At 46.9% G+C, this 26,644-nt stretch overlaps 1 protein-coding gene across 3 annotated transcripts in view; it reads left to right on the top strand.

Moving 5' to 3' along the window:
* The first annotated feature begins 235 nt into the window (after positions 1-235).
* Positions 236-26,644, top strand: part of XYLT1 (xylosyltransferase 1) — a 151,846-nt gene continuing 125,437 nt past the window's right edge. For 2 of the 3 annotated variants that reach the window (XM_042827991.1, XM_042827990.1), the window contains exon 1: positions 9,142-9,211. In XM_042827991.1, the coding sequence (XP_042683925.1) occupies positions 9,146-9,211 (66 nt within the window). In that variant the 5' untranslated portion in view covers positions 9,142-9,145. Of the gene's footprint in view, positions 476-9,141; positions 9,212-26,644 lie in introns of those variants that run through there. The other variant, XM_042827989.1, reaches the window with a different exon arrangement.

Genomic DNA, 26,644 nt, shown 5'->3' with positions numbered 1-26,644 from the left:
CCGCGCCCCTCCCCCGCCCGCCGCGGGGCGCGGCGGCGTCGGGCCGACCCGGCGCCCGCCGCCGCCGCCCCCTCCCCTCCCGCCGGCTCCTCCGGCACCGCGCCGCCACGCGCCGCGCACACCTCCGCCTCCCCACCCCCCGCCCTCCTCCCGCTGCTGACGTCTGGCTCTGCCCGGCTGAAAACTCCGCGCCGCGGCGGATGCGGCGGCTCTCGGCAGCGCGGCGGCGGCGAAGATGGTGGCGGCTCCGTGCGCCCGGCGGCTGGCGAGACGCTCCCGCTCGGCGTTGGTGGCGGCGCTCACCGTGCTGCTGCTGCAGACCCTCCTCGTCTGGAATTTCACCTCCCTCGACGCCGGAGAGGAGCAGCGCGGCGCCTCCGGCCGCGAGAAGCGGGACCGAGGCACCGCCGGCGGCGGCGAGCACCGCGCGCAGCCGCACCGCCGCGGGGCCGGCGCCGTGCACGGGAAGGCGATGGTACGTGCGGAAGCTCCGCGGGGCCGCGGTCGGGGCGCGGGGCGGTGCCGGGCAGAGCTCCCCGCGGAGCCCTCCGAGCAGCCGTGCCGGCGGGCGCGGCGCCGCTCAACTTCGCCTCGGGGCCGCCGCGTGCCGCGGGCTCGCTTCGTTCACGCGTTTGCTTTTGTCGCCGGAGACCGCGCGGGCGCCGCTGCTTCTCGCCCGGCTCTGCCCGGCCCGGTAGGTTACAGGCAACGCGATTTAATGTAACGATGCTGTTGCCCACTGAACACGTTCCCTCTCTCCCCATTTTTTTTTTTTATTTTTTTTTTCATTTTGCAATCCGGGCCCGCAGTGGCCGCGCAGCGTCCTATTCCTACCGCGTTTCGGAGCGTTCCGGCGGAGCACCGCCTGTGCCGCTCGTGCTGCGGGCTGCGAGACTTCAGTTGTGCGCTGTCCGTTAGGAACGTGAGCCGCTTTGTCTGCTCTGGCATTTCTGTGTGCATCTTGTGAGGGAAAGCGGCAGCGGGTCGGTGCTGAGTGGGATGGGGCGGGATGGGGGACCGCCGGTGGAAGGCAGCGCCATGCGGTCCTCGTGTGCCAGGTGTGATTGCTGAGAGCCTTGCCCGGTTCGGCGCTTGACTCTGTGCGTTGCCGTATGTCGATACACACCGCTTTGAGAAGTCTAACTACTGGATTACCGCGGTTTTTCCTCCAGCCCTGCCGTCTCTCTCTCCCGGTCCAGTCCTTCATTGTCTCATCTCCCCCTCGTTTGCCCGGACCTTTTCCCGCTGGGTCTCTCTTTGTGAGCCCTTGAGGATCGTACTTCTGCAAGGCTCCATACGGAGCCAGCTCCAGCCCTGCTCCTTGCCTCGGGAGCCCTTCTGCTCCGTGCTCTGGGTGGCTGTCGGGAGGGCACTGCTCACAGCTAACTTGCAGACATCCCAGCCCTGTGCCTGGTGTGATGGGATGGGCACCCAGTGCAGGGCTGAGATGCTGAGAAGTGCTGTCTGCATGGAGGGTTCCGGGCGTGTGGATCTGGGAGCTGTGACTCACTGCTGCGTGCACACAAATTTGAGCAGAGACCTGAAGATGGAGCATTGAGGTTCCTGGTAGAAGACTTTTACTAAAAAGCATACTAGTTCTCCCCTGGTTCCCTCTGTAAGCAGTGGGACTGTAGCACACCATCCTCCAGCTGGCAGTGCCACGCAGGAGCTGTGCTGCAGGCAAGTGCTGTGTTGAGAAGGGATGATGCTTTTTTAAGACAAGCTCGTGGTGCTTGTGGTTCTGCATGCAGGGATGTGGCTCCGTGCTTAGAGCTGCTTGGGCGAGCTCTGGAAGCCGTGTGTAAGACTGAGCCTTTGGAACATGGGACAGTTTGTGCAGTGCTGTGCAGCTCCTGGCACTCCCAGGTCCAGCTCTGCATTGCTTATTGCACACATGCATGTACCCAGCCCTGCTGTGTGCTGTCTGTCTCCCAGGCGGGCCTGCTTTTGGTTTCAGGTTCAGTTCACACAGAGAAACTCTCTGTTCGATGGAATTATATGACACAGAATCAATGTGAAAGATGTCTTTTTTTTTCCCGGTGCTTTGTTTCCATGTTAAAATCTAATTTATGTAGTGCTTGTGCAAAGTTGCTCTCCTTTTCAGCCCAAGTTTCCTATAGTTGGTGTGTGTCAGATTGCTTTGCAGTGTCAAGAGTTGCAGGCTGTGTGAGCACAGCGCTGCCGTTACACCCTGATGTTGATGGCCCCAGAGCCTATCCCAAGTGTTTTGTTTTTAAAGACTTCTCGTTCTTGTCTTTCAACCAGAAAACACTGTACAGAAGACGGCTTTTCTCAGGTTTCTGTCTGAAAGTTGCCCTATGAGGTTACAGTGTTTTTATTTTGATTTTTCTGTCTCCGATCTACGTGGAAGACTAAAACTGCGGTACTTGCCTTACCGTTCTGAGTCAGACATCAGAGCAGTGTGAGGATTTGGTCATCTATGTCTGTGGGAAAGGAAATGCAATTTGATGCAAATGTTTAAGAGGTATTTGCGTTTTTTTGTTAAATGCTATCTGATCCATGTAGTCGTCTGAAACATGGAATAACACCATACTGTGTTTTTTTTGTTTTTTTTTTTTTTTTTTTTTTTTTTTTAAAGGTGCTACTAAGCCTAATTGACTGTAAGTTGCCAAGTTGGCAGGAAGAAATGATTTAGAAAGGAGCTATTCTGTAACTGCACATGTTCTCGGGGCTGAATCCCCAGGCCAGCTGCATCTGGGGCTTTCAGTACTCATAGGCAGTTTCCTGCAGTTATTCTATGTTGAATTAAATCAGGTGATAGATATCTTTGAGGAAGTATGAATTGTATCAGTGTAGCAGTGACTTCAGCGGGTGCTTGCTACCACGTGTGATTTTCACAGCTGTTGGACAGCCTTTGCATGGTCTTTCTGTGTTCTGCAGCACTCTGGCAGTAAAAGCAAGAAGGATTCAGCAGCAGCAGCTCACTGCTTCACTAGGCTTTGTTTATGCTGCCTGCTTGGGGTGCTGGAAGTGGCTGTTGGTGGGTGCTGTGCACTGGAGTCCAAAGGGAGGGTGGAGGAATGTGCATCCCTGCTGCAGGGCTGCTGGTGATGGAGGGAGGTGACATCATGCTCAGGCTGCCTGCAGCTGTGTGCTGTGCTCCCCAGCTGTGGCTGCATGTCCCTTGAGTAGGGGGTGGCAGGGCTGTGTCCTGGTGCCATGCAGCACTGCTGTGTTACCACCTGTCTGCCAAGCAGTGCTGGCAGTCACTGTGCAGCCTAGAGAGGTGTGGTTGCTGGCATTGGTTCAGGGCACTTCTATAGTCCGGGATGTTGGGGATTCACTTTAAAGGAGTGGCATGCTTCTTTGGCATGGTGCTGTCTCAGGGCACCAAATGCAGCTTTCAATAGCTGGAAGTGTTGGAACTGGGAAACATGGAGAGACAGCTTTTGTGTGGGAGGGATGAAGATTGTCTAACCATGAGCAGAAGTTTACCTGTAGAGGATGGACCTGAGGATCACTGGTGCCTCTCCCCTTCGTTTTCCTTTTTGCAAGGTGGGTCCCTTTCTGCACCTGGGTGTGGAGCTCTTGGGTAGAAAGTTTTCAAAGGGAGGTAAGAAAAACAAGCCTGTTATTTCACCTCTAACTTAATCTTTCTACTTCAATCAGTGAGTAGGTTCCACATGTTACAACACAGGTGATACCTGTCTTCCCATCTTCCCCTTGTTAATGCAGACAGGTGGCCTCACTCATTCAGCTCTGAGTGCAGGAAAGCTGCGAGGGAGCTCCGTCTGTGTTCACCCCCAGGACAGGGTGAACCGTGCCCTGCCTGCTTTCTGTATGACTTTGGGTGTCAGTGGAGCAGCTGAGCTAACAGCCTTAGGTTGAGAGCAAAATGCATGGCATTGAGCTGTGAGGTGGCTAAAAATGATCCATTTCTATGAAGTACTGACTTAGCTGTTAAGTACCTTCTGCTTGTTAATGGGACCTTAATCATGGAGCAGTACAACTTCACTAACAACGGAAAAGGGGAATGGAGGCTGCTAATTGTTTTGTAATGGGAAGGGGGGATGTGATACATCTAGAGCTAGGAGCTGTGTAATGATTTCTGTGAAGTCTTAGCACTTAGCAAGGCACATGTTAATAAAACAAACAAATCTTTTCAGTAACAGAACTAATATATGCATTATTTAAGAAGAGTGCTAGAACTGGCTCAGGCTGACAGACTCCTGCAGCAGTTACCTCGTTAAGGATCTTTCTGTGGGATGTGGGAAGGTGTATGAAGTGGATCTGTATTAATTGGCTGTGCCATCTGAAGTCTCTGCCAGGCCACTGGAGAGCTTTCTTGTTGTTTTTTGTTTTTTTTTTTTTAATGGGTTTGTGCAGGTGTTTCCTTTGAATTAGAAGCTTTTTTTTTTTTTAATTTTATTTTATTTTTAGCAAGGGAAGACCAACTGTTGCTCTATGTTACCTGCTGCATCTCTCTGCTGTCTTCAGAAGTACTTTTCAAAATATCTTTTCTCTCTGTATTTGAAGTCCACGATAACTGGTAGAGCATCTTATCGGTGTTTGATGAAGAGACAGGAGTACAGTGAAAGCAAGAAGTTGGCTTAGTTTACAAGGACAGTCAAATTATATAACCTCAAGGATTAACTTTAATGAAGTACTCCTGATTTTTTCTCCCCAGTAGTAAGATTGGGGAGGGGAGGGTGGGGGGAGGGGAGCAGGCACAGAACAGGGAGCTGTGCTGTGTTCTGGCTGCTGGAGAGACTGGAGAAAGCTGGGGCTTGTGTGCTGAGTGACCCTCTGCCACTCCAGCCTTCTTGTTGGAAGTAATATGTCTGAAGTGTGTTTTGGGTACAAAACTTGCTTTTGGAGCTGTCACCATGCCAGCTCTGAATGTGTAGTAGCACAGTTCGTGATGAGTAGCTGTGCTCTCAAGTGCTCTAATCGGATTCTTAGACGTGGTTGCTGTGGTCCTCTTGCACAGCTTTCAGTAACTGTGTGCCCTTGGGGTGCAGTGCCTACATGTGTGGGATGGGCAGGAGGGCTCTGTATAGGAGCAGAGGGTGAAGTTGGAGTCCTGGTTGCATTTCCCTGGCCTCTGGACATCTGCAACAAAGCCTTCAGAGCCACGCATCTAAAAGCAGTCTCTCCTTTTGAGTTTTCCAGTTCTTGAGTGTCCAGACTTGGTCCTCTTTGGTCTGATGACTTTCTTTCCTCCAGAGAAGCTGAGAAACGGCAAGGTCTGCCTTTATCCCTTCCATGTTTGGTGCCAGTGATCACAGCTGTCCCATTCTGAGCACTTAGGCTTGGGCTGAAGCTCACAAAAACCAGGCTGCTAATGAATGGAGAGAGCTGAGTGCCTCCAGAAGGCAATCGAGCTCTCTCCAGACCTGAATCTCTGCAAATGAGCTGGAGAGACCATGGCAGTTCTGCCCGGAAACCTGCTGTGCTTTGCAGGAGTCCATCCCTCATAACATGAGATCTGCTGCTCTGCTCCCCAGGCTGCAAAACGAGTTCGGTGAACTTCCTATTTTTGACAGAAGTGTTGTGGGCTGAAGTGATCAAACCTTGTGAAATAGTTGGAGGTGCTCAGCTAAGACTGGGCCCAGCTTGCCAGCTGACACTGGTTGGCGTGGCTCCACTGAACTCAGCACACCAGCTGAGGATTCTGGACCCACAAATGTAATTATCGTTATAATAATAGCGTCAAACAAGTAATCATTATTTTTACTCTCTCTTTTCATTTCAAAATGAGAAAATGATTTCCTCTTGGATCAGTGAAAGTAATTTACATTAGGCACAATATTGGTCTACATGGAAATATAATTATTATTCATTTGTATGGCACCATCTGGGCACTAGAATTTTTACAGACCTATGTAAGGAAGGGTCCCTGCTTGGAGGAGCTTGCAGGCTGGATGGCAGGTAGAGCTGATAACATTCAAATGAGTCATGAGTGACACTGCTGTGGTGCTGCCATCACTTGCCTGCTCAGCACAGAGCTTCCACGAACTGCTTGGAATTGCTCTGTGATTGGTGTTGCGGAGTGTGAGGGTAGGATGAGTCAGAGTTGATCAGTGGGGATGAATTGGGAATGAAATTGGCAGGAGGCTGCTGTTACAAATGGGCTGCCCAGTTGTGCCCCCACAGGTGAAAGAGATTTCCAGACTTCAGTTGGAAGCAAAAATTGTTTTGCTGCCTTGGAGACATCTGAGTGCTGTGAGCCTTTCCTCAGCAATGCATTAAGCAGAAGCCAAAGGCTTTCCTGAGGTTAGGTGTGATCTAGAAGATAAGAGGCCAGGCTTTATAACCTGCTGGATGTATGAGCAGCAAGTGGTGCTGCCTGAACTTCTGCATGGTGTGACATTGCTGAGCTCATGCTTAGTGCCAAGTACCAAAAGAGTCTCATGCCAAAGTTGTGTGACCCCTTGTTTGTGGAGATGATGGGAGAATTTCTCCAAGGGTCATTTTTGTTGTTTGTGTCAAGGAGTTTAAACTTCACCATTGCTGTCAGTTCACTATTAAAAAGAAGTTGGCTGAGGAAGCTTTTGTACTGGAGCATGGTCAGGTCTCAGATGCTTCCCATGTATTTTATTGTCACACTGCTGCTCACTTATATTATTAGAGAGCATTAGTAAGTGGAGTGTTTATTTAAAACAGTTCTACAAAGCCGAATGAGACTGCAGAGTTCAATTTTACTTGGATTTGGTTGGATGAGTCATGGGCACTCATTTTTCCTTCATGCTGTAGCCTTCGCGTGTCCTTCAGATGTACTTTTTGGTTCAGTTATGTTGATGCAGTCTGAGCATTTTTCTTACAGTTGATGGCATTCACTGACTTTTCTTAATGCTGAGTTCTGAATTTCATGCTCTCCGAATTTTTGAATGGTCTTTGGTTTTGCTCTTAAAGCCAGGCCTGTTTGTAGTTAGCTTTGTTCTTTATAATTGCACACTTTGATTGAGGAGGACACATGGTTCAGTTAAAACGCGTTATTTTAAAAGAAAAAGCAGTGAAGGTCGCGACTGTATTGACTACAGTGAGGCAAGTTCCCTGAAATTATATCCAGCTCATTGACCCTTAGTTGAGAAGTGAACAGACAAACCTGAAAAATGACATTTCCCTGGCAAGCTTTTAGTTCCTGCAGAATGAGCAGCCGCGTGCCAGAGATGCACGGATGCTCCTCTTGTCATGTCCTGGGGCTCAATGGGAGATGGCTGCCTGCATGGTGTGGGGAGCCTTTGGCTGCGGGTGTTGGCCAGCTTTGTTCTCTTGGGGTTTTGCCCTCAGTTGGGGAGCATATCTGGAGCCCTCACTAGCTAAGCGGCTGCCTGCTAATTGGGGTCTTTTAAACCAAGCCTCTGTGTGGGAGTGGGGTGTTAGCAGGGAGCTGCTTCAGTCATTTTGAACCCTATAGCAAGCGTAGATAGGCTGGTATTGCCGCTCATGGAAAACAGCAGCTTGTTGCCTGTAGAGGACCAGATTTGGGTAGGTGGAGGTGGTCTGTATGTAGGCCCCTAATTACATTGACTCGGATGCCCACAGGCTTGCTTATGCTCAGACAGCTTTCTGTGGAAGCTGCCACTGGTGCTGCAGTCTGTACCCGAGGGCACCCAGCTTCAGCAGCTCGGCCTGCGGTACCTGGAACCCGAGCAAACAAGCTGAAGAGGAGTCAGCGTAGTAAACAAAGCTGTTAGTGTGTATAGCAGGGCACTAATAATACTTTGCACAGTGACTGTGCCTCAAATTGCTTGCATCTTGGCATTCCCTAGGACTGAGTTTAGTCACTCGCTGCAGAAATAGAAACTCGGAGGTGCGCTGTGCTCGGGGCGTGTGTGGAGCGGCGCATCGGCAAGGAGCTCGCTTGTTCCTCCTTGGCAGCCTTACAGGAGACGACATGCCAGCCTTCAGCGCAATATTTTGATAAGTCATTGGTTCCTATTAAAATAATAATTATGACGATAATTATAACTGTAGCTGGCGCTCAGACTGAGCAGCTGAGTGGAGGGTGGGGGGAGCATGGCTGTGAAATACTCGCTGTGTGTGTTTGGATCCTGCCCGTTGGGTGTGGAGCACGTGGCTGAGGATGCTGGGGTGCAGGATGTGCTGTGGCATTGATCCTCATCCCCTGCCTGAGCTGCTGGTAATGGGGATCTGAAATGCCATAGCCTGCCTTGATTGCAATATCACCCTGATAAAATGCTGCAATAAGCTCTGACTGTGGCTTTCTGCTGCTAGCACAGCATGCTTTGCTGTGCCCGAGACTTTGCAACAAGGTTATGGCTCTTGCCCCAGCAAGGCTGGGTCAGACCCTGGTAATATTGCTGCTGCTGGGGGGGTGTCTGTGCTGGTAGCACCGCAGCCATGGTGGCACTGTGCTGTACCTCTCTAATCCAGTTCAGCATTAAAAATTTACACTAACTGGGCTGCCGCTGTCTGACCCCCAGTGCTGAGGGACCACAAGTGATTAACGAGTATTTATTAGTAAAAGACAGTTTCAGATCTGCTCATTTTCCAGGTTGTAAACAGAGATCTGTCCTCAAGCCCCACAGTTGCAAGTTATGGTATTTTTCTCTTTTGGTTTCTTTTCAAGCTGGTTTTTGTGTCTCTGGATGCTGAAGAGCAGCAGGTGGTGTTGCTTGTTTCCTGGTGCTTGTGTGGAACTGCAGCACTTCTGCATCTGGATGTGCTGTGGGGTGTGTGGCCTTTTGCACATATTCAGCGTGGTAGAATTTGACCCAAGTATGTTTCGTGTGAAAGATAAGGACTTGTCTTCATACAGCCAAATACGTGAGCAAGAAGTGCTTGATGGGTGTTTGACCCCCCACAGAAGTGTGACACGCATACTTAAAAATCCAGCCTTAGACTTTCTCCCAGCAGTTCTTTGTCCATTTCAGTGCCATCACTGATTTGTCAGACCAAAAGCTGTCTCATGCTGGCTGATTGTTACCATGAGGTTGTCTCATTTTGCAGTTGGAGTCCCTGGGGGATTTTCACGTTTTAGCTGTGGGTGAATGTGAAGCAGTTCTCACATCACACACTTCCTCATGAGTGCCTGCAGGCAGAGGGAAGCTGAAGCCTGGCAGGTTGGCTGGTTCTTCAGGAGCCCATGTTGGGGCAGTGTGGGCACCTCTGCAGCCGTTGGGAACTTTGGCTTCTTCCAGGTGTCACCACTTTTGTAATGAGTGTTCAGTGGCCACATACAGTGCCAGAGGTGCTTTCAGTTTGCAGAGGGTGTAACTCTTGGGTAAGTGAGAGTAAGCCCTCAAATTTCATGCTGCCCTGGTTTTAATTAACTTCTGGGTTTTGTTTCTAGTTGAATTATGAGACCTCCGCAGACTTTGATCTGAACTCTGCCACCTCAACAAACTTGTTTGGTGGTTGGAAGCCATCTGCAGCCAAGGAGCAAGGTGTTGTTTTGCTCGTTAGCAAACTTCTGTCTCGTGTTGCTATTTTTAAGCTGGTGTTGTGCACTTCCCCTGCAGACGGAGCAGTCTGTGTGCTGCTGGAGCTGTCGTGCCTCAGCCAGCAATGCTGATGGTGGCACAGTTCCTTCAGAGATGGATTCGTGGCATTGGCAAATGAAGCACGGCAGGTCTCTGTTAGCTATGTGGTTATCAGGAACTTTGTTACAGAAGAGCGTTTCTCTTGTGTTGAATAAGTTTGTGGGCGTTCGTTTTCCCTGCTTGCTGCTGTCCGTGAGCTGTTTGCATCCTGGCTTGTGACTGCCTGCTCTGACTGCTTCCTGTTTGTTGAAAATAAAACTTCTGCAGTGTCTGTGTATCCCTGCATGTTTAGACCTGCTGCTATGGCTGGGATAGGAGAGGTGCTACAGTAGTTTGAAAAAATCTCATTAGTAAAGTTGTTGGTTATTTTATTTTACTTTTTTCATCATTTAGTAGGGCAGAATGGATTTGAGTCCTGACACTGCTAATCTTATGTGAGCAGAGATGTGTGCTGTATTCCTTCATTCGGTCTCTGTGCCAGCTGATAGCAGTGAGAGTTGTCTGGCTGATAGGCTGGGTTCTTTAAACTGATGATTCTCTTGCAGCATTTCACTTTGCAGTATCCAATTTAAATGATCCTGTGGCCTGACAAGTCATCACCTGATGGGGATTGAGCTGTTCTAATCAACTGTTACTTTTGGAAACTCTTCATTTAGTTTAGTGTTGGTTGACGCCCTGATCGTTATCCTGTATAAGCATGATGTATGAGAGGCTGTTGTGCAGACTGTCTTGGAAGCACTTTACCCAACTGAATTTCAGCTTTTTCTGTGTACTGTTGTGGAAGACAGGTCTGCATGAGCTTAGGAAACTGAGCACTGGGACTGAGCTGTGGGTCTGCAGAGCCACTGAGCATCCTGACTGGGTGCTGCAGATGGGATGTGAAGTGATGCAATAAGGGTCATGTGAATGCCATCGTGTTAGGGTTTATGTAGGCTCTATACATTCATTTAAGTTGTTGGACTCAAATGGATTTTAAAATAAAGGTGTTTCAGTTGTCCTAATGTGCTCTATAATATATATACCATTTATTTGATAGTTTTTTTTTTTTTATGTGGGTTTTATAAATACTGGTTCTGTAAAGCCTAAAACTGCTTTCAGTCTGATGTGATTTGTTGTATTAGGCAGTAAGTTTGATTCAAAATAATGCATAAAATTATTTCAGCTTTTCATGTCTTCCTGCTCTGCACAGAAGCTGCAGGCAGGAGACCGGCCTGGCTGGGTTCCTCCTGGCTGCAGTGGGATTCCTTGACAGTCACTTTCCATTTTTAGTGGTTTTAGGAGTGTTGAAACTTATAATTTTGGATATTTTCTGAAGGCCTTCAGTATCCCGCTGGCCTTGTTGGTTCTCTTTCGAATCATGCTATGTCAGTGATTTCATGTGATGTATTACTGCAGATGCTCATGTAGAAGGAAGGCGTTCAGGTGTGCTTTATGCTTGATGCAAGGAAGCATTATTTTGATGGAAGGATGTGGCATCCTTCTGTATTTGCATTATGCTTCACCTATAATACTTTCAGCCTTCTTTTAGGAAGTAGTGTATTTCTATAAGAGTTTATTTGTGGACTTAATTGGGTCAGCTTTGGGAGTAGGTGAGGTTTCTGAGTGTGTTCAGCCTGCCTGCTTTGTCTTCAAGTTAGAATCATAGAATTGCTCAGGTTGGAGAAGACCTTAAAGGTCATTGAGTCCAACCACAGCCTAACTGTACTAACAGCCCTAACTAACCCTAACAGCCCTCCACTAAATCATGTCCCTGAGCACTGCATCCAAATGGTTTTTAAACACATCCAGGGATGGTGCTCAACTACCTCTCTGGGGAGCCTATTCCAGTACTCACAATCCTTTCTGTAAAGAAGTTTTTCCTGATATCCAACCTCCAATCTTACCCTGGTGCAACTGAAGGCCAGAGGATGCTGCTTGTCACTTGGATATCCCTCTCCAGTTTATAGTTGTGGTTATGTTGTGGGACCATGTCAAAGGCCTTGCACAAATCGGGGCAGATGGCAGAATTTCTCTTCCCTTTGTTCACGAATGCCATCACTCCATTATAGAAGGACATGAGGTTGGTAAGGAGTGACCTTCCCTTGGTGAAACTGTGCTGGCTATCTTAGATTACCTGCTTGTCCCTCATGTGCCTTAACATCTTTTTCAGAGGAAAAAAACCCAAAATCTTGGGCCATCGTAGCTGCTGAATTGATGGTGCTGAGTCCTTGAGAAGAAACTGTCCTTCTATTCCTAATCCTCTAAAGCTAGCTGAGTAAACAGAACAAACACAGATGTTTCCTTGCTGGCAGTACACCATAAAGGCATTGGTTGGCTAGCTGTGGGTTGGTGTTGTGTGCACAGAGCTGGGGACCAGGCAGTGTGGGCATTGCTCAAGAAAACTTCCTGCAGGGTTGAATGGACTTTCTGAAGAACACTGTGTGTTCACAGTTCAGTAGCCATTTAAGGAATTGCTGAAGGCTGCTTCCCACAGGCGTAAGTTGTCAAGGATGCTGTGGTGCTGAGGTTGTGCCTGACTCCAGGGACACAGACTGGGCATGTGGTGGCTGTTCTGTGCTGTGGGGCAGCTGCTTAGCTGACACAGTGAGACCAGGATCCCGACCAGTTCTGCAGTGCACCTGAGGTGCAGTGGGGCAGGGGGATGGGGGCTTCCAAGGTACCCAGCCCTGAGCATCTCACTGCACGCAGGGAATGGTGTCTGTGTACAGCAGTGTGTGGTCAGGCTGCACAGCTAGCTTGGGAAATCTGGCTTGTACTCTTCTTGTCATTGCTGAATTTGCTATTGTTTAAAGAAAACTCTTTTCTTGGCATGTGTGCACAAGGATTTATGTAATAGTAATTATTTTAGTATGTATGTATTTCAAGGGTTTTTGGAAGTAGGCGTTTCTGTTAAAAGATAACTTCAGTCACCTGGCTCGTGGATCATGGGATGTCACTGTCTCAGAGCAGCTGGTATGTATCACTGCTGTCTTAACTCCTGACTCTCCTTGGTGTTCTCATCCTACTCTCTTTTTGCCAAAAGCCTCTCCCTAATCCCCATGTTGGGCTGAACTTGCTGCTATGGCTGTTCTGCTGCCTGAGGCAGCAGCGGCACATGGAAATGCTCAGCACTGTGACATGGCTGTTCCCCATAGCCCACATGTGTGAGCAATTGGACAGTGCTGCTGAGCACTGCTGGACGTGTTCCACAAGTGCTGGCAGCCGGTCCTGCAGCTGCCTGGTGTGCCTGATGCCATGGGGCAGCGCGTCCCTGCGTACAGATCAGCTTTCTACTCAGGTTCCCCCTCTGCCTGGAGACTTGTTCTCTTACCCAAAGCTGTGATCCCTCACTGCTGGCACCTTTTTGCTTTCCAAGGATGAGGTTTTCCTGCTTTCCCTTTAATCCTTTATTCTCACTGATGTGCATCTCTACTTCTGTTCCTCTCTTTACAGAGCAGAGAACATTCCTTGTTCTGAGTGTTTGAGCAGAGCAGTTTGCAACTCTCTCTTTGCAGAGAGAGACTGGCTTTGATCACTAGAAAAAGCAAATGGTTGTAGAAATACACATTGTGCACTTTCTGCATGTTCTGAATGTCTTTGTAACCGGTGCACAGCACGTCACCTGTGGCTGTGTGCTTCTGGCATGCAGCTTTTGTTTGTGCCACCAGAGACCTTGGCAGTACCTCACCCTTTATGTGAACCCACAGTCCTTGTAGGTATTGAGTGATGTGAGCAAGGACTTGTTGATATGGGAAAGCGATGGCAAAATAGGTGGAAGTGTGAGGTTAAGATGCAGTTTATTTCATACCCGGTCCCTATGGGAGTGCTGTGGCCCCACGTGCAGTGATGCTGTGTGGCTTCTGTGACCCAGCTGGGTATGTTGGGTGGACTTAGTGATCTTAGAGATCTGTATATCTCTGTGATTCTATTTATGTGATTCTCCAAAGAGGTTTTTAATTGTGCTCTTCGGATGCCCTTTCAAACTAGTGTTATATGTGAGATGAACTTTGCTTGCTTCTTTAAATCAAATCTAAGTAAAAATGTCACTTTTTCCAACTTTGCTGACACGTCACTGAGGTTTCCTCTCTGGATGACAGCTGTGGGGTTATTTTGTGAGCAGTCTGTAACACCTTTACATACTTGGCCTGGGTTGTAGCGTGTGACTCCTTGTTTGCATCCTATTTCGCATTTTGATGGCATTTTCACACCACAGCTGTGCAGAAAGGCAGCACAAATCCTGTGCACAACTCACTTGGAGACCCGCATTGAACCAAGGGATGGGGTGTAAGCAGAGCGAACAGTGCAGGGCAATTTGTCACAGCTTTCTGCTCTGAGGTGGATTTCTGTCCTGAAGTAGAAAGCACCTTGGGAAGTCTGCTCAAAGCCATGGTAAGCTGGAATGTACACGTGAATAATGGGGTGCAAATCTTTTTCGATCAGTTGCAAAATTTATGTTGGATAATAACGAAGGCTGGAGGAAAATGTATGGAAGTGTCTATGTCTTAAGTCTTGGGGTCCTAAATAGTACGCTTGAGGAAATAGCAGTTGAGTTTATATTCTCTTATTCAATCAGAAAGGCAGATTGGAAGGGATGAACATACTTCTGAGGCTATAAAAAGTCCAGTGAACTCTCTGAAAAGTAGCAGGATAAAATACACACTTTTGTTTTCCCATTTCCCTGGAAATTACTTCTTTGCTATGTGTGTGTTCTTTATGGTAGCAGCTGCTTTATGAGAAGCATCTTTCTGTGTTGCTCTTCAGTGGCAGCAATAGGAGAAGGCTGATGGTTATTTATATGGATGTTAAAAGAGCTCATGGAAACATAGCATAGAGCATTTGTTATATTTTGTAAGTAGAGTGGTAAAAAATAAATAGATTTCTGCTTTGTTTGGGTGTGCATCTTCTCAAAGAGCACTGTGGTTTGTGTTCTGCAGGGGTGGTACAGCACAGTATGTGTAATGGGAAAGCTCCAAACTGTTACTGAATCAGCTGTTGTTAACTGTATATCCAGTATACATTATTATCTGTGACACCTTTTTGAGCTTCTCAATGCCACTTAGAGTTGAATTAATGTTACGACTTTCACTGTCCTGTGCTCTGAAGTGTCGGTGTGATTACTCTGGAACTGGTGGCAGAATCCCCTCTTACACCTTTCAGCTTATGCCTTAGCATGTGCTCCAACACTTATCCTCTGTGTTGGAAACCCTGGCCTGGCTGTGGGACCCACACCTTGGTGATGGTCAGTAGTGATGGGCTGCTGTCACATCATCCGCTGCCTTGCAGTGCTTTGACTTTTATTGCCCGAGCTTAGGGTTGATGTTTCCTTTAACATGTACTCAAAATCAAGTTCAGTTCTGATGCGCATTGCCGAAGAGGCATTACAAATTCTGCTCTTACATGAAGCAGCGTGGCACGATGCGACTTTTTACAATGGCAGATAAAAGGACATGCTGAGCTAATGGTTAGGGCTCTGCTGTCATTGGGAAACACTTGATTATTTTTCCCCTCCCTGCCTATGAAAGGCACTTGTCCCAAATATGCTATAAGTAAATGCATTTAGAATAAATATTTTTCCCTTTGCCACATTTACAGCGGAACCAGCCCGCTTTACACAAATGTGTGTATATATGCATGTTAATGTACACACTTAGGCACGTTTCTCATGGCCTGCTGCAAAGCCCAGGAGGTCACATCTTGAAGCAGGGAGGCAGAATGGAGGGCTCCTGCTGACCTGTGGGGCAGCGCAGTGCAGCCCACCCAGGTTTGGAGCCTTTGCTGATAGTTGGTGAGGGTTCCATGGATTCCAGTGGGTAGTGTTGGTTGAGGGAAGGCAAGAACACTCAATCAATTCAGAGCAAATATCAGTGGGAAAGGATTTGGGTAGGTGAGTAAGATTTGTGTTCATGCAAGTCTTGGTTGTTAGGGGAGCACGGCTGTGTGCTGTGTTATGCTGTTTGCAGAATGGTTCCTAGTTCTTAACAGAACTGTTGCTCTAAAATCATCTGCAGTTCATCCAAAGGCTTTTGTCACCTTTGGTTTCAGGTTAAGGCTGTACAAAGACTTGTTTTGTTGTTGTTTGTTTAAATAAGCATGCTTAGATTCTCTATCTCTGGATGAGAAGCAGTCTGCTACTTTCTATTTATTTTTCTCTCACTGTAGCTATTCTTTATGGTAACTGCAACAGAAGCTACCAACTGGTTTTGTATTTGCAACATGACAAAGTGCATCCTTGGCACCAGTTCTATGTAGCTGGGTCAGAAAGAACAGTAAGAGATTTGGAAAGTAGCCTGTCCTTGTCTGAAGGAAGTGTTGATAATCTGTGACCTTTTTAACAGCATGGAAGTGTAATATTTTGATACTTATTTGCAGTCTCCTCCACTGATGAGGGTCTGTGAGATCCTGCCAGTCTCTTTCCAATTTCTGTATCTTTTCCTCCCCAGTGCATTACAGAAAATGAGGTCCTGCAATCAACTTGGTGAGCACAAGATGACGTAGCAAGGTGCTGTCCTTGTTAGTTTATCTTTGGTACCTGGCAATTTTTCAGGAACTACCACTGGGCACGCCATATATTCCCTATGTTGGCAGCTCTTGCTGCCACCTTATAGCTGGCGCAGTCTTGTATGGATTTCTAAGTCATTCGAAATGTTTTTACCTCAGGGTAAGGCTATGTACTGAGTCGATCAGTATTCAGGATAAAGCAGGACAGATGTGCCAAAGATGGAGAAATTAATACTTTGTGAAGGTGGTATCTGTCTAACTTCAAATTAATTCATAGCTTGGATTATCTTTCCATCAGAAGTATCAATAATGCATACCTTATGTTTTTGGTGTTCTGCCAGTAATTTCAGGTTCACATTAGAAACTGCAGCTCAGGCCCATGAATGAACTTCTGCAGAACCTTTACCCCACTGAGATTCCATATGGGTGATCTTCATGGTGGATTCCTTGCAGAGGAGTGAACTTTGCATCCGTGTGAGGGAGGCTGCATGCAGGTGACCTTTGCCCAGTGCGGTGCAGGTGGCCGCTCGCACTGCCTCGTCCCAAACCTCCTGAATTCAGAAGATGCTCTATTTTTTTGCTGGCAGAAGGATCAGGCTGTGCTGGGAGACCTCTAGATTCTGCAGAGGATGCAGGGTGCTGAGGACAGGAGCTGTAAGTTTTACTCATCCTGACCTTTCCGGTGGCCTCGGCTGCCCCGTGGGCCTCTGCTGCACTCTGCACTCAGCCTTTTGTCGCTGCAGGTCTCGGTAGTTTTCTTTAAAGCAAGAATGCTGTTGCTCTGTTCAGAGCAGAGAGGCCCCACTGACAGCGGAGGCATTGGAGGGCCTTTGTGTTGTGGTAGTGGTGGGCAGTGTCAGAAATAAACCAACATAAACAAGCCCAAACTTGGCTGTGGATGTGCTCTGGATTTGAAGGCAGGCTTGTGTGTAATGTTGTGTTTACCTTGAGGGAGCTCAGTATGTTATGAAAGAAATATTTAGCTGTAGAGTTCTACACATTTCAAAGGTGGGCTTTCCTTTTTTCTTTTTATTTTTTGTTTTCCTGGTGTGTGTGAGTCTAAACCATTGAGCAAAATGCACTCCCTCTCTTTTGAGTTTAACATAATTGATCCCAGGCTTTCCTGGAAGCTCTCATCAGACGGAAGCTGCTTTCTCTTTATGGAAACTTTTCCTTTCTTGAAAGTTTCTGCAAGACTTTCCGGAAACTTCACTGTTGTCTGACAGCTCCTGTTGTGTGTTTTATCTTTGGAAGCTTCTACCAGATTCTCTTCAAAGGGCTGTCTCATCCAACGTGTGTCCACCTTTATAGAGAAGTCCTTCAGCACACTGTTTTCTGGCTGTTCCAGGTGCATTGGGTCACCTGTGCTGCACCTCTTGAGCGCAGTGACATGCAGACACTGCCTGGCCAGGTGTGTGTTGCAGGGCTGGGAGATGGGCAGCAAGTGCTGCTGGAAGGGTGCTGACAGCGGTGGTGAGCCTTGTCAGATGGAGCTGTCGCATGGGTCTGTTATTCTGAGAATATAAAGTCACTTCTGTGTGATGTTTTGATGCTGAGCTGTTCTTACTTTGCATTCCTGATCATTCACTGTCTTGTCAAACACTTTCTATTACTGCTTTGATTGATTTACCAGAAGTCGTCCTGCTTTGGAAGATAAATGTAGGAGCTCTCATAACAGCCTCTAAGAAGTGCAGTAGTTTTGAACACCAATTCCAAGAAAAATTGTAAGGAAACATTATTTTTGTGTGAATGCTGTTGCATAACGTTCTCAGATGGGGAGCTCGTGTTGGGCGCTTTCAGACAATGTCCCAGGCAGATGCTTTGTGCAGCTCTTTCACAGTTGCAAAAAGAATTAGTGCTGTCTTTAGAGCAAACCTGCAGGAGCTTGGAAAGTCACCCTGCTCTGTGATTGATTTTGCGTCAAGGATAGATCTTTCCTTCAGCACCCAAGTGTAAAGGTTCACATGCCTGCATGGAATAGCTGAGTGTGTGCCTGATTACACGGCCTGCAGGAGAGCTGGGAGGAGAGCTTCCACACAAGTACTGGCGTGTGGAGCTGCATGTAACCCTTGTTTGAGGCACAGTGTTTTCTAGGGGAAGTTTCCCAACAGTTGTTGGCAAATACTGTTTTCAAGAATTCACTTGCTTGTTCTAGTTCTTCATTAAATAACGGCTGGTGCATTGAGAGACCCTTACAAGGAGTTTAAAAGGCTGAGCCCATGCTCAGTGCACTGGAAAATGGTGCTTGGCTGAACACCTGGCGCATGAGGTTGTGTGAGAGCTCTGTGCAAGGTTTCAGTGGCTGGAGGGCAGGAGAAGCACTGCCTTACTGTCACCTTCTGCATTGCTGTCACCTTTCATTCTGTTGCATTGGCTACGAGATATCCCCCATATGCTGTACTTGCTAAGATACATATGTGTGTAATGGTTGCATGTTAGGGTTTGTCATGCCTTAAAAATGCCAAGCATAGAAAACCTTTGAAAAATTTTATCAAGAAATTCACAGAGTTAAATTTAAGATTTCCAGCTCTGGTTCTTGAGTAGAATTCAGGTCAGCTCCAGGCCTTGCTGCTGTTCAGCTCTGCAAGCAGTGGCCGTAGTTCACCCCCAAAGGATCACCTGGAATTCTGTTTTATTGCTAGGTGTGCAGATGGGTGTAAGGCAATGTCTGTGTCTTTACCAAATGGAAAGAATTTCATCAGAAAGTGCCTCCGCTCTGAACACGTTCAGGTTTTCTTTACTGCAATCAATACGGTTATTCATGGCTCTCTGCTCGCAGCTCACTTGTGGCTGTATTTAACATATGTCACTGCACCGGGCTACAGCACTTTGAGAGCACTCGTACAGATGTGTGCTGCAATGGGAGCAGTGTTGTATACAGCCACTGCATGCTGTGTAAATCTGCTGCTGTGAGTGTGAGCGGAGCTGGGCTGATGGCTGATGTCTGTTTTAAATTCCTGCAGCAGCTGAGGCCAGCTCAGCAGATCAGCATGGGTGTGCTCAGCAGCGCTGCAGCTTTGCGTGTGGAATTGCTCAGGTTGTCTGCGTAGTTTGCTCAACACTGAAATAATTTTTATTAGCTGGTGGTGAGGCCTGCTGTGTGTGTCCGGTATTTGCGAGGGCATGTCCTTTGCTGGCAGAACAGATCTTCAGGAGTTCTCGGCCTTCTGGAAGGAGATGAGCGTTCAATTTTCAGTGACTGCTTTCTTTGAAGGGTCCCTGAGCAGGTGGGCACCACTGGGAGCATCCCTGTTGCTTTTCTGGATGCTGGCCCTGTTCTGTTACATCCCAGCTGACCCAGAACACACCTGGAAACATGGAGAGTATGGCAATTGGGCACGTGGAACACAGTGACTTTGGATGTAGCGTTGCATGTTAACTCTAAAATGCTGTAATGTATGGGAACTGGGCTCATCACCTCATTTACTTGCTTTAGGTTTTGGCTCTATCCAAGTGTTGCAAGCACCCTGTGCTGTGTGCTCTGCATGGGCCAGCCATGGTATCAATGCGATGTGCTGAAGGCATGCTTTGGAAACTGGTTAAAGCTGCAGCAGTGGCTGTAGTTTCAGACATCATTACCTTCACAGTGAATACAGGCTGCAGAAGGCTGGGCCAACCGGTGCTGGATGTGTGATGATGAGAGCATGGCCCTGGGGCTGGGGTCTAACGAGGGGAAACTTCCGCCCAGTTTATAGGTAGGCACTAAGGTAATTTTTTAATAGTAACTTCTGTTCCTCTACAGATGGCACAGAAGAGCCTGATGTGGAGTTACACCTGTATTCAATTCAGATGTCAGCTCTTCAGGGTAGAGCCTGATCTTGTAATGTGTGAGATAGGTGTGGACTCTGAGATTGTCAGAAAAGGCAGATTTATCATTTCAGCTGCTGTTACAAAATACAGACTGCAGTGAGAGGGACAGATGAAGGAGGCAGCCTTCCTGAGGTGCCATCCACTGGGGTGAGGGAGGTGCTGTGCTCCAGGCACTGGGCTGCAGTGTGTGCCTGGAGTGCCTCCATTCTTCTCCATCAAATTGTTTTAGATTGGATTAGGTTAGAGCAAGCTGTTACATATTAATGCTGGAAATCTGGTAAAATAACAGAGTATGATTTGATCATTTGTTCTGTCAAGAGAGCATGCAGTTCTGCCAAAATAATATCAGCAGTAGCAGCAACAAATACTTTAGAGACTGTGAGAGCAATAACCCTTTTCTTTGCTTCATTGCCTCCTAAGCCCACAGTAAACACTGTGGAAGAGTGAAGCCTTCTTCCTTGCCTGACTTTGACCCATGCACAGGCATTGTGCCCTGAGGAGGTGGGGAGCTGCTGCCCCCAGGAGTTGTGTAACCAAAACCCAAGCAAGCCTTAACCAAAACCTGCCCTTCAGCTTTCCTGTGGCCCATCCTGGCTCTAGCAGACTGATGACCAAGCTCCCTGGCATGGAGTGCTGGGCCCAGCTGCAAAGGGAGCAACTGGATTCCTTCTTCCCACTCCATCACCTGAATCCTAGTGCTTTAAACCCTCTTTTTTTCCTCAATCAATAAGCAGACCAGATCTGAAGGTGGAAGTGTGATGTAATGGCTGAAATGATGCAGTTACTACAATCAGGATCTCATTTACTCAAATTGCAACCAGCCATGCTTTGCATAGTGGGCATAAACTGAGCTCTGCAGACGCTGCAGTGTTATCTCCTAAACATAAAAGTGTGCAGCAGGCAGAAATATTGATGTGCACCCTGCAAAAATCCCCCAAAAGCCTTTTCTTGCTAAGTGCTTTGCGTGGGTTGGCTTTAGTTATTAATAAAATTGCTTATCCTTGTTTGTCATTTGCTAATGCATAGCCAGGCAATTGTTAAAGAGCTTTGGTGCCACTGTTGTGCTTGGCCACAGGTTGTAGCAACATAAAGGTTTTTTTAGGAACGTTGGTGTGAGGCTGAGCTGTGTAGGTAGGACTGCAGTGCTGAGTGTCACAGCCGCTTGGAGCCGAAGGGGTGCTGAGAGGATGAGAGCAGGCGGGGTGCGTTGACAGCCTGTGGGGAATCAGCTGAACTTTCTTTCTGCAAATAGAATGTTTGTTGCAGGTCTTGAAAGTCACACTTAAATGTTTGCATTTATCAACTTTGCCTGTGTACCAAGTGAAACGCAGGGTACTGGGGATAGAATTTGCTGTCTGCTGGGTGGATCAGTTCTGTAAATGACTAGCAGAATAAATAAAGCCCTGTTTATTAAATGTACTCAGTGCAACCATTTGATTATCTGAGTGAAATCACAGCACTCCCCAGCATTGTCAAAATTTTAGGACTAAGATGTGTTGAATATGCATTTATTTCACATCACAGACTGGAACAGACCTGGCTTGTGTCCTTTAGGAATTACTTGGGAAGCACCATGGAGCATCTTAGAATTACACTGGAGCTGTCAGTGGCCTCCTAAAAATTGCAGAGTAAACACTTGTTGCTCTGTGAGATACAGCTGAGGGAAAAGAGTCCGGGGAGTATTTTGGAAGAGTTACAGAGCAGGAGGTGCATGGCCATGGTAGGACAGCATGCCAGCTCTCCAGGTACATCTCAGCTCCATGGGGGCAGCTGGGGGCCGGGTGTCTGCATCCCTGCTGGTTGCACTGGTATTGCTGTGTGGGCTTTGTGGGTCATTTCCCATCCAAGAAAAAGGAGATTGAAGCCACAGAGCTTTCATAACTGCTTTATTTAAAGCCTCTTGTCGTCATTCAGTAGGCGTGCCCAGCACACTTCTTTAACACTCCTGAGCACTTATGTGTCCTGCTGCCCACAGCCTCACAAGCAGCCCTCTCTGCGTCCTGCAGCCCAAGAGGCTGCGGGGCACTGAACTCAATGCAGCTCTTTCATCTTCCTGCTGAACTTGGCCTTGAGGTAGGCTTGGACAGACACTGCCTTGCTGTTGCACAAAGGAAATTGTTGCTCCTTGGGGAAATAACAAAGTTGGAGCTCTGGTGCCAAATATTATATAGGATGCTGGCACAGCAAATGTTTGCATTTGGAGAACTCTCTGCCTTGCTGCTAACAAGGGCTGATTGTGCAGGAGGGGAGGGCGTTTGTTTGGCCTTGCATACCTGTGCAGTAATGGGTAGTGTTGCTTTTAGGGAGTAATGGGTAGTGTTGCTGTTAGGGTTTGGTCGTTGCCCAGACCTTTTTTTTTTTTCTTTGGACACCATCAACTGATATATCAGCTTTAAACTGGAGGGAATCACTTGTAGCAGATTTCTGTGCAGTGCTATAATAATTCCTCTGCTCAGTAAGAGTGATTTTATTGCACTGTTTCTACACCAAAATGTATGTATGGGAAGAAAGAGCATGCTAATTTCTCCCACATTGGAAGCAATAAGAAAGCAAATTTTGGAGAAGTTAAAAGCTAAGAGCATATTTGCCAAGCAGTTAAAAGCAATTATGAAGTGTTCATCATTTTACAAAATACCCTTTTTGGCTTCTGACCAGGCGATTAACTGGTTGGTTTATTGCTTGGAGAGAGTTCTGTTTAAAAATCAATTTTTTTGTTTTGTTTGGTTTTTTTTCCATCAGAAATCAGGCTTAGGTTTTTCTTATCCACCTTAAGCAGAATTTTTGGAAAACGCAAAGGATGCTGTCCTGGTGAACCCAGAAAAAGCTGTCACTGCAGTTGCAATGCAGGATAGGAAGAAAAAAGTCCAGTGCATTGCAAATTGAAGTTCTTGGAGAGCATCATTTGGGAGAGCATCATGGTGCATCTCCACGTGCAGGGGTGGGAGCAGCTTGAGTGCTCAGTGACACTCTGAAATTGCAGCTCCCAGCCCTTTGGGTATGGATGGCTGTGAGCAGGGGCTGGGACTCCCCACAGGAGCGAGTCTCCCAGCAAATGGCCCTGCTGGGGCACATACCTGCTGAGAGCAGGACTGTCCCTCCTGTAAACAGCTGCAGCACGTGTGTCGGGCCGGAGCGCTGTGGTGGCTTGGGGCTGTTTGGGGCAGTTAGCTGAGGTTGCTGTGAAGGCTTTTTTCCCCTTATTTTTTCTCAGAATTCAGTGTTTTTTGAGTAACCCAGCCCAGTTATACACCGTGATACATGTGTGTAGTTCTGCATCTGCTTTTTGCAGGGAACGCCCATGCACTCCATGCTTTGAGAGAAAAAGGTCAGAAGAGGGTCTCCCCTTCTGCACTTCTCTGTTTAATATGAGCCAGAGCTCTGCTTCTGTTCTTCTCAAGTCTGCCTGCAAGTTTTAGCTCTTAATTACAGCACTCAGTGTCATCTCATTTCAGTGTTGTAACCCTTCCTATTTGGGGTTTTGTACATTGCTTTCCCTCAGCTAGCAATCAGAAACTCAGAGGATCGTTTCCCTGCTTCCTTTCTGGGAAACAGCTGTGTTTTTTTTTTTTTTTGTTTTTTGTTTTTTGTTTTTGTTTTTTTTTAGCTCAACTTGAGGATGAGGCCCACAAGTGCCTATTTAAAGTCTTGCTTACTGCATAGTGAGGAAGTTCCTGGGCTTTCATACCCGTCAGTCCCATAGAGCAGCTCTGTGGGGCTGTTATTAATTCCCTTCTGCTGAGCCCTATGCAGCAGCACTGGTAATAGTGCAATAGTATGTGCTTATGGAGGAAGCCCTGACTTTGGAGTATGGATGGAGCTTATGGTATCTTGCCCAGGGCAGATTTTCTGCTTGTCATTAGGGAATGAATGAACTCGCAACCTGCATTTTGTTGCCTCCAAAGATGTGCATTTAAAAATCCAAAGAATTCTGTGCTGGCAGACCTGCTGACCTGCTCTTCTTTTGCTCCAATCGAACGTGTACCTGACTGCCATTCAAATTCCTGGGTGATCTGGTGTCCAGTAGAGCAGCATTGGCTTTGTGAAAGTATGGTTTACTTCTACTGAAATTTTTGAGTTCTTTTGGAACGAAATGTTAACAATAAATTGTTTATTTATCTTTTTAAGAAGTTTCTTCCCCAAAAAATGAACTATCTCCTTACTATCTAAGCAGCTATTTCTTTAGAAAACAGTGAACACCACTGATTTGCTTGACAGATTAATATGAAAACTTTGCATTTCAAGTCATTCAGCAGAAGAAACTTAATTGCCTCAGGTGTAAGGAAACCGGCTGAGAAAATGCGTTGTTTTCACATGCATGTCTTTTCAGATGGTCTGAGAGAAGCTTGATGTATGTTGCCTTTACTTAAATGAAAGGCTGCTGAGGGAAATTAGCACAATGAGTTAAGATAGGTTTCCTCACAGATGAAACAATTTCCTATCTGCAGCCTGGTCGTCACCTGTTGCTTACAGTAAACTTAGAATGAGAAACACTTCCCTTTGATTTTTTTATTTTATTTTATTTTATTTTTTTCCTGAAACACTTGTTGGTTATTATTGCCATTAGCAGTGCAGTGTTCAGAATCTTATCTGCCTCTGACAGAGCAGCAGTGTTTATTTGCGCTTCAGATTAGCGGTGGTACCTTCCAGACCCAAGCAGCTGCCTGTGTAGTGAGTGTTACTTGTATTTACTGGGATAAGCAGTTTGCAGTGATCTCCAGAAGCGCTGGGATTGTTGCGGTGCATTTCTCAAGGTGTGTGTCTGCAGGCGGATCTCCAAGCTGTGGGTGGTGGCATGCTACTACTGTTTGCTTGGAGAGGTAATTATGGAAATGGAGTTGTGTGCTGCAGGCTTATAATTGTACATGCAGATGAGCACTGTCCAGACTCCCTGACTTTCGCTGCAGAACTCAGCCCAGGACAGGCTCGTAAAGGAGCTGCTTCACATGGGATGCTCAGCTCTCATTGTGTCCATGTTGTTCTGCAGGAATGCTAGCCTTCGTAAAGCAGCCAGTAGGAGAGCAATCAGTTCAATTTCAGATAGAAATCTTAAAGACTTTAGTGTGCTTCAGCCCTCTATCTCTTGTAGCGTTTTGTGGTGTAAGAACTTTGCATCTTAGCTGGGTGCTATGGGGGCTGGCTATGGTAGTTCCAGGCCTTTGGGGCTGCACAGAATGCCCTTTTTTGCTTCAGACATGGCTCAGTTACTTCAAGCTAGCATACCTCAGAGTCCAAATGCATTGATATCCTGATGGCAAGCCTTCTACTCTCAGGAAATCCTGAGAATGGTGTAGCTTTGTTTTCCTTAAGCAGCTGTTTAAGTTATGTAGATGCATTACTACGGGTTTTATGCAGTCTGTATTAGCCCTTAAGCTCAGCCTTCAGCCTTTCCCATAAGATGTGATGAAAGAGGACCTGTCAGAAGTGGTTCCTGGGTGCAACAGTAACACTCTTGACTGTACAGGTTTTCAGACTGCATCCAGAACAGTTGGAAGTATAGACAGATTTCAAATGATGATTTAATTGTTTACAAGTGAGTGTTTTCTGCAGCATACAAAAGAGAGGAACTAATCCCAAAAGGCTTTTTGGTATAAGTTGAACAGATGATTTCCTGACATTGTTATACATCCTGGTTTAAGGCAATGAATAATTAGCTATTTAAGTTTTTTAAAAAAAAAAAAAAAAAAAAAAAAAAATTACTTTGAGAACTAGATGCCAGCTGAAAAGCTGTCAGTAAATTTGGAACAGCTTTGCATGTCAAGTTGATTATAGCAATGAATAAAAGGAATTACCAGGAAAGTGAACAGTGTGGTTTTTACATTGGTTTCCCCGTAGGTTCTCCCATCTCTTTCTCTAGGCTCCTAGGGTAGGCTGCTCTGATACCATCAGACTGGGGAGTTCCCTTTCACACACTTCTTTACTGGGAGCAACTCTTCCTATTTACTCCACTTTGTCAGCATGCAGTCACTTGAAACCTTACATTCAGGATTCCCCCCTCCCGCCTCAAGTACCATTAATAGCAGCTTTTGTCTGACTTCCCAAAGTACTGAAAGATGTGAGTGCAACTTCAGGTCCAGCTGATGCAGAGCCAAGCAGTCTGCTAAAGGCAGTGGGTTCTCCTGTCCTCCACATCCATTTAGTTACCCTGTAACAGCAGCTATCTGACATTATTAGCATGGTCAGGTGGGCTTGGCCTCCATGCAGTTGGTAACCAAGCAGCTGTCAGTTCTGCAGGCTGAGTGGGATGGTACCAAGCAATAGCTCTGACGCCTTTTTAACAAGAACATTAAGTTGTTTTAGAAGATGTGAACTCTGCATATGGCTGTGCCTTACAGGGCACCATGGAAATGTGGGCTGTTTGAGGTCTTAAAAACATTTCATTTGAGCAAGTGGGTCTTTAAGTTCATGTTCAAGACTTGCTGGCCCAAGCAGTTGCGCACTGATATGTCTTGTGTTCCACTGTGGTACAATGGTGTTGCCTTCAGCTGGCTAGTTTGCCATTTGAGTGTGCTTAACATACATCCAAAATAATGATTGTTTGGGGCTGAAGGAATCTTCGCATTGATATGGCACGTATACAGTAGAAGTGCCAACCAGCACCGTGATCCCAAGGCCAGAATCAGTCCTACAGTGTAGTCCTAAGTACTTGGCTGTTGATGAGGGACTTAATGGCATCACATGAATGGATTGGTGGCTAAATGAAGGATTGACTAAACTAATCTCTGTAAGAATCCTCTTTAATGAGTTAATGAGGTGTTCTTAGGGCTCCCCACACGCACAGATGCTAATGAGAGTTCTTCCAACTTACAGTGATGAACTTGGATCTGCATCCAAGCTGATAACTGAAATGATGGATAGGTTCTGCTATTCCGGGGAAAAATGTTTTAAGT

This window comes from Centrocercus urophasianus, unplaced genomic scaffold (assembly GCF_019232065.1).
Source record: "Centrocercus urophasianus isolate 14NV4802_14NV808 unplaced genomic scaffold, USGS_Curo_1.0 seq_29, whole genome shotgun sequence".
NCBI lineage: Eukaryota > Metazoa > Chordata > Aves > Galliformes > Phasianidae > Centrocercus > Centrocercus urophasianus.
This window is presented reverse-complemented; position numbering and strand designations above follow the sequence as displayed.